This window comes from Meleagris gallopavo, chromosome 17, assembly GCF_000146605.3.
Source record: "Meleagris gallopavo isolate NT-WF06-2002-E0010 breed Aviagen turkey brand Nicholas breeding stock chromosome 17, Turkey_5.1, whole genome shotgun sequence".
Lineage (NCBI taxonomy): Eukaryota > Metazoa > Chordata > Aves > Galliformes > Phasianidae > Meleagris > Meleagris gallopavo.
Genome location: NC_015027.2, coordinates 11,105,539 through 11,112,533, shown reverse-complemented (window position 1 = coordinate 11,112,533; position 6,995 = coordinate 11,105,539). Strand labels below are relative to the sequence as shown.

General features: G+C 41.9%; 2 protein-coding genes across 2 annotated transcripts in view; one reads left to right on the top strand and one right to left on the bottom strand.

The window, feature by feature from the left end:
- Positions 1–54: 54 nt before the first annotated feature.
- LOC100542551 (dynein light chain 1, cytoplasmic) lies at positions 55–1,429 on the top strand. The gene is made up of 2 exons (XM_010720484.3): positions 55–205; positions 1,105–1,429. The coding sequence occupies exons 1-2, from the start codon at positions 74–76 to the stop codon at positions 1,240–1,242; spliced, it is 270 nt and encodes an 89-aa protein (XP_010718786.1). The 5' UTR covers positions 55–73; the 3' UTR covers positions 1,243–1,429.
- A 677-nt stretch (positions 1,430–2,106) lies between these two features.
- COQ5 (coenzyme Q5, methyltransferase) overlaps positions 2,107–6,995 on the bottom strand; it is a 16,992-nt gene continuing 12,103 nt past the window's right edge. Inside the window, 6 exon segments of the mRNA XM_019620937.2 lie at positions 2,107–2,702; positions 2,819–2,930; positions 3,136–3,224; positions 4,801–4,907; positions 6,401–6,499; positions 6,502–6,624. Coding sequence (XP_019476482.2) covers positions 2,601–2,702; positions 2,819–2,930; positions 3,136–3,224; positions 4,801–4,907; positions 6,401–6,499; positions 6,502–6,624 — 632 coding nt within the window. The 3' untranslated portion in view covers positions 2,107–2,600.

Genomic DNA, 6,995 nt, shown 5'->3' with positions numbered 1-6,995 from the left:
GGCGGCGTGCGCGTGAGCGCGCGGCACGTGGCTGCACCCCCAGCTCCGGGTTCCGTGCCCGCTGCAGGCAACCATGAGCGACCGAAAGGCGGTGATCAAGAACGCCGACATGTCGGAGGAGATGCAGCAGGACTCCGTGGAGTGCGCTACGCAGGCGCTGGAGAAGTACAACATCGAGAAGGACATCGCGGCGCACATCAAGAAGGTAAAGGGCTGCGGTGCTGCGCTGTGTGACACCGACGGGGGGAATGCTGCTGGGCGAGTGGCGCTCGAGAAACGAGTTCCAGAGATACCGGCTCACCGAGCTGGGCTTTCTGTGTAGGCTGTGATTGCTTTCCTCGCCTTTGCATGGACTTCTCTGGTCCTTCTGCCTTTCTCTCGCAGTTCTTTAAGCTTTTATTTCCATTATCTCCCCATCCAAACGAACCTATTTGAGAAGTGCTGCTTTGCTGACCTTGTCATCCTTTGGCTTTCCTTCCCACCGCACGCAGGACAAACTGTTCGCGCTAAAGCAGAACAGATGGTTCGTTCCTTACAGTGTGTCACATTTTCTGCCTCCTACTTGGATCCTGACTGAGCTGAGCAGAAGACAAACTCCTGCACGCTCTCACTGCTGTGGACAGGCACTACAGCACACAGCCACCAGCTGGAAGGTTCTGCTCATGCTAGGCTTGCACTGATGAGTTTCAAATAATCTCATAGCAGGCTCCTGGTATGATGGGTAGAAAAAATGTTCTCGTGGCACTGGTGTAAAGATATGGGCAAAGAATATTTCAGAGTCCTTTCAGCATCCCTGTTGGTAAGAACAGCTAACAAAGTTAAAATAATGGCTTTATCTGCACAGATTCAGAACAAGCAGTGAGGGCTTTGGAGGAAACAGCACTGAGCAAACACATTTCAGTCTTATTCCTGCTGAGCTTTTTTAAAGCAAGCAGCAGATAAGTTATAAGACAACAGATGATCCCTGCACTTAAGAGCATATGCTGCTCCTTAATTGCTATCTTCAGAATGTGGTACTTGCTAAGAAGCGACATCAGTGCCAAATCAGAAGTGTTAGTACAGTTCTCATAAGAAATGCTATATTTGTAATTCTCTCTTCTGTAGGAATTTGACAAGAAATACAATCCTACTTGGCACTGCATCGTGGGAAGGAACTTTGGCAGCTACGTGACTCATGAGACCAAACACTTCATCTACTTCTACCTCGGCCAAGTTGCTATTCTTCTCTTCAAGTCTGGTTAAACCACGGACTCTCTGTGGCACTGAGTCTGGCTGCAGGACTGCACACCAAAGCCAAGCAGCCTGCTACCCTCAGCCTTCCTGAGGACATAGACCTCCATTCCAGGTCTTGTGTTGTATTGTTAATGATCAGGGATTTCTCTGTAGTAGCTGGTATTTTCATTGTGGCTATAAAGGTGTCTTCCTCATATTTATTTTCTTTCAGAACAAAGCTTATTTGCTAATAAAACTAATGGAACAGTTTATCCTGGAAGACTTCTATCTACTCTTCTGCTGTCTTAGTACTTGCATTGAACTCTATTCCCCTCTAAAGGAACATCCACACACCAATTTTTCTCCTAAATGCACAGAATGTGAATGCTGAGTTAATCTGAGAGTAGATAATCCATCACTAAGAAAAGAGTAAGAGGAAAGATTTTTTTTCTGAGCAAAGGTGGAAAAAAAGACTGTGTTTTGAGTCTTTTTCAGTATGTATAACCTGCCATGCAAATTGTGGAGCTGCTTTTCTGATTTCATGTGAAGCGCTGAGCTAAGAGCAATAGCCCCTTTTGTCCCACTCTTCAGAACAGAAGGTTTTTCATATGCTTACATTACACAGCTGTCACTTTGTATATCCTCTAGTTTTGTTTTGAGGGGTTTTTAGCTTGCTTTATCCCTGCAGCCTGCAACAGAAGCACCACATCTTCAACAGTTTAGTTTAAAGAACAGAAAGAAAGGTGTGATATTTTTTACGTACAGATTATACATCTAGAATTGACAGAGGGGAAGATTTCATATGTAGGTGAGCATACACAGTCTGATTTTGGAATAGTTATGCAGTTATTCTCTGGAAAATTTCCTCTCTTTTAGAATGATAAAAATACCAAGTTAAGTGAAAAGCACTTGATGGAGAGCTGTTTTATTTCACAAGCTTTTCATTTGTTTGAAAGAAGTCAGAAGAACACAGAAAAGTCCATTAAAGTCCATATGACTGAAAGACAATCAGAGCTTAATACAGATTTAATAAATCCAAGTTACTTCTCATTGCTACAGTAGCCTCCTTGAACCTCAGTAAGAGAAAGGAGGAATCTTATTTGAAGACTAGATAGTCTGTTTGTAACCACAGCAGGTGTGACTGAAGCTGCCCCATTCATCAGCACCGCTCAGTTTTGTCCACATCCTTCATGCACTTGGAAGGGAAATTCAAGGGTAAGAAACTGGCCACAGAATTCACTTCTCCCTCAGGTCTCTTGAGGGGAAAAAGTAACTGATGTCCTTCTGGATCTGACAGCTGAGCAAATATCTGCTGCACACGTTACAGTTCTGGAGCTTTCAGATCCCTCAGCAAAATCATACTTGCTGTGTTTCACTACATAGCAGACTCACAGTTTGAAACCTGAGTGAATGGCAACAATGCCGGAGTTTAAGTTCTGATAATCCACTTTTAAAAACCCTGCATCTTCTATCATTGCCTTCAGCTCCTCCTGAAAAGTAATAGTTTCACCATTATAACCAACTGAATGCCTACAAGCCAGCTGCCTCCACCATTATTTGGGAAATAATTTTGCACGTTGGTGCACGCAGAGAAATGCTGCCTTACCTGGGGGGGGAAGCGCCGGATGCTCTCCACAAGATACTGGTAAGACTTCCAGTCACCAGCAATAACCTCACCCAGAACAGGGATAACCTGGAAGCTGTATAGATCATAGAGCCTGCAAAGACAGACAGCAAATATAAGTTAGTACAAACAAATTTAAAATCAGTCCTCTCCAACAAAAGTTGGTATTTTTACCACTCTACCTTGCAGTCTGAATTTGATTTAAATGCATAATGAAAAGGCCCAAAGCGTCTCCATCTCTTAATGTGAGTGCATGTAAGAGTCTTATGACATGGCATGAGGTGTCACCATGTTCCTACCTGGAAAGAAGAGGGTTGCTGACATGACTAAATTCAAGGCAGAGAAATCTCCCTCCTGGCTTCAGCACACGATAGGCCTCCTGAAGTGCCTGAGACAAAGCAGACAAAGCAATGAGTTTGTTTCTGTAGGACAGCACCTGCCTGTTACCATGCATGTCACAGCAATTCACTGATCAACTGAGGGCAGTAAAGACAATTCTGACTGGCAATCTCCAATTTTTACTTGTAGGGAAGCATCTCAAGACCATCAAAACCCAGAACACTCTGACTGTTGCATAAATTTATAGATTTATACCAGGCTTTAAGATTAAACCATGATATTAGGGAAGCAATTTTTCTTCTCTTTTTTCCTACACTTTATTGATCAACGTTTGCCAACAGAGCTCTTGTAATTACAGACCAAATCTGGAAAGGAGGTGACTCAACTAGGATAAATTGAAAACAAGAAGAGTAATACAAATACTTTTAATCAAAAGGCTTCATTCAACTGCAAGACATACCAGAGAATCAAATAAGAAATGATTCTAGGTTTTGGAGGAGTAATGTGTGAGAACAGAAAGGAGGGAAAGGGAAGAAGAGAATATTTAGCTACTTAGAAAATTCCATCCTGTATTCAAAACAAGATAACCAAAGGAACCACTAAGAAGCATTATACTGATAACTCTTTTCCACACAAGAATACAACAAAATTTGTTCAACAGCCTCTGCAGGTTTTACATCTATCTGGCTTCAATTGTCATTCTCCCGAGGAAATGACATTAAAATATGAACAGTACACATATATGACAGGAACTCTGAAACAGAATCAGAGGCTTGAGTGTGTTTTGTATCAGGTCTCCAAGGAGTCACACTACTAGACTGCTGCATCTGGTTTCCTCTAGGAAGAATGAGCTACTGAGCTTTGCTTCCAAGGGTGCAGATGAAGCACCGTGAAAGGTTACTGCATTAAGGTAAGTTCAAAGGCACACTTTTCAAGGTGGTCTGGATCTAAACGCTGCACCTTCCACGGAAGGAGCTTTGCCAAGGTTTGTAACGTGCTCCTCCAAAACACGGACAACTGATCTGACTAGACACGGGCGCTCTAACCTGTCTTCATCCACATCATTCCCAAAGGACAGATACAACTTAGAATGCAGACTACCACTCTCACTAATTAAAACTGTACTTGTTTTTTATGGAAAACTGTAAGGACACTAAGCAGAAGTGGGCTGAGCAGGTTACATCAACCTGCTGCTTGATACTTTCTTCTCTGGGAGCTCTGCTGGCTCAAGCAGGGAAACAACAGTGGGTCAGATGCTTCCTGCACCAGAGGCATGATACAGATCAGGTGCTTCAGGAAGTTTTGAGACATGTAGACTGCAGTATCATCGGTTAAGAAAAGGTGGGGAATATAGCATTCAGCCCTTTTTGCCTTAGGCTTGCTAAGCTGGAAAGATTGGCTGCAGATAGTATAAATCTAACTTCTTATAACAAAGGTGGGGCATTTTATTGCATTCCTTTTCAAACACACTGCACACTACATGTCACTTATAATAAGTGTCTTGGGAGTAGACAAAGACATTTCTTTATTCAAAGGTGTTCCTCCTTGGCTTCCTCTGCTAGAAACCACAAGAACATCAGATGGACTGAAAGGACTTTGTGCCAGTAAATGCCATAGCAACTTACCAAATCAATACGAGTAACATTTCTTATTCCAAAGGCAATTGTGTAAACATCAAACTTGTCATCATCGAAGGGCAGCTCTTCAGCATTCCCAAGCACCCAGGACAAACCTAAAATAAAAGCAAAAAACTTCCTGAACAGATTTAACATAACTCCTGCTTCTCAGACTACTCCAAAACGAATAGAACTTCCCTATTCCAGAAGGAAATGATTATTAATAAATTGCTATTGAAAAGCAGTGCTTCCATTTTGCCTTTCCATCGGAGAGAAAAAACAACATCTTTGCCTTCACTCACAAATCTCTCAATGCCCTGTATTGTAGCATATCAGCCAAAGCATTCCTCTGTGTGCATGTGAATACATTGCATTCACGGGGTTTTGGTCTGCCGGAAAGATTTCACCCAAATTTTGCACTGAAGTGAAAAGTGAAACAAACTGGCTTCCAACACTTAAAAAATTTTGCTAGAAAGTTTCCATTGATTGAGGAACATAAAAAAAAAAACCCACACTCCTCCATCAGCACTCAACATGTGACCCTGCTGCAGCTGTGTTGTTTCCCAAACCCCAAGGACCATCTGTGCACCATTAGATGTTCGGGTTATTTGTACCATAAATAAGGCTGCTTAATTTAGAATTAATAGTTTTTAAGGTCACTTTTTGGTGACTCTGATGCAGAACAACAGCAGTAAACTAAAAAAAAAAACAACCAAGCAGGAGCTTTCTGCACTGGAGAGCAGCAGTTTCAAAGGGCAGTATGCTAGAAACAGGCAAAGAGAACAACAGAAAACCTCAGTTGTTGCCAGGAAGCATTCAAATTTCATTTTTATGAAGTCAATATGTTAATAGTTGTAGAAAATATTGTAAGCAAAGGAGCATGCAACATTATTAAGCAAATATAAGATTTATTTAAACTCCGGCAGTTTGAAAAGACAAAAAGTGAGCACCAAGAAAAGGTTTTAAGCAACAGCAAAATGTCCCTCAGACTACATTGCAGTAAAATCACAGGGCAGAAGTTTGTAAGGGGACAGATGACAGGGACTGCTGGTGGCAAACAAGATCTGGCTGCATGCAGTGCACCCTACCACTCCTGCTGGCATCAGCCATTGTGAAGCAGTCATGTTTCTTGTCAGCACGCACAGCCACCACTGTTGGCAAATATGAACACAGAAATGTGTTCATGGGGAAAGAGTAAAAGAAAAACTACGCTCCTTGAAATTGAACAAATGTCAGACCTTGGGCAATGAGCACATAAGCTCAGAAATGAGTTCCCTGGCAGAAGGGGGAATCACACGAAGAGCAGAAGGCAGGACACACCCAGTGGGTATGTGCTGAACGAGGGAGTGAAGAGAGGAAGTCAGAATTACAGCACAGGGGGACAACCCAGGCAACAGGAAGACAACTGAGTTTCTAAAGCTGCGTTGTACAGAGAAAGAAAGTGGAAATCTAAATACTCATTTTGAGAATTTGTTATTAATTTTTAAAATTTCTAATTTTCAAGCATAGCTTTGGTATAAACCGTGGCTATATAATTTAAATCCCAAAGTGGTGATTACCTGAAGATTCTATCAACCACGTTACTGAAACGGTACCAAGCATGACTTACCTTCAGAGTAGCCAAGATGCTGCGCTTTCTGCTTCCCAGCTTTTAACATTTCTTTGTTAATGTCACAAACCACAACATGGGAATCCCCCAGTGGATTATTTTTTCCTCCTGGTAACTCTTAGAAATTTCCTGCCACGACAAATTCTGATGATGCCTAAGCTTCTGCTGGAGCTGGCGTTCTCGTACAGAACGAACGTAATTAAGGAATCGAAAGGCAATGTCACCTGCAATTGTTTGAGAAGAAGGATACGTGTTTTAGAATGTTTTCAAATGTTTTCTCAACTTGGAAATACTGGAACTCCATGAAATTGAAACATAAGGCTTTGAACATCAATCTCAGCACGTACACATTACACATATAGCATATATGCAAATAAAAGTATGTAAGTATTATTTAAGTAAAGGAAACATACTAAGAGCAAACATTCCACATCTTCCTGCAAAAAGAAAGTTTCTGGTAGCATATCTTGGCAGTACTGTGGTAACTTCAGAGCCTTACAGTGAGGTTTTCAAAACATAAATCAAACTTTACCTGCTGTAAATCTGCAGTGAGGCAGATAGATGTTTTACTATGAAAGACAGCAGAACTGAGGCA

What these genes read in the sequence shown, in the direction of transcription:
- LOC100542551 (XM_010720484.3), top strand. Translation starts at nt 74, where the DNA reads ATGAGCGACCGAAAGGCGGTGATCAAGAACGCCGACATGTCGGAGGAG. An exon ending in TCGCGGCGCACATCAAGAAG is followed by an intron (nt 206 to 1,104) that starts GTAAAGGGCTGC and finishes TCTCTTCTGTAG; the next exon opens with GAATTTGACAAGAAATACAA.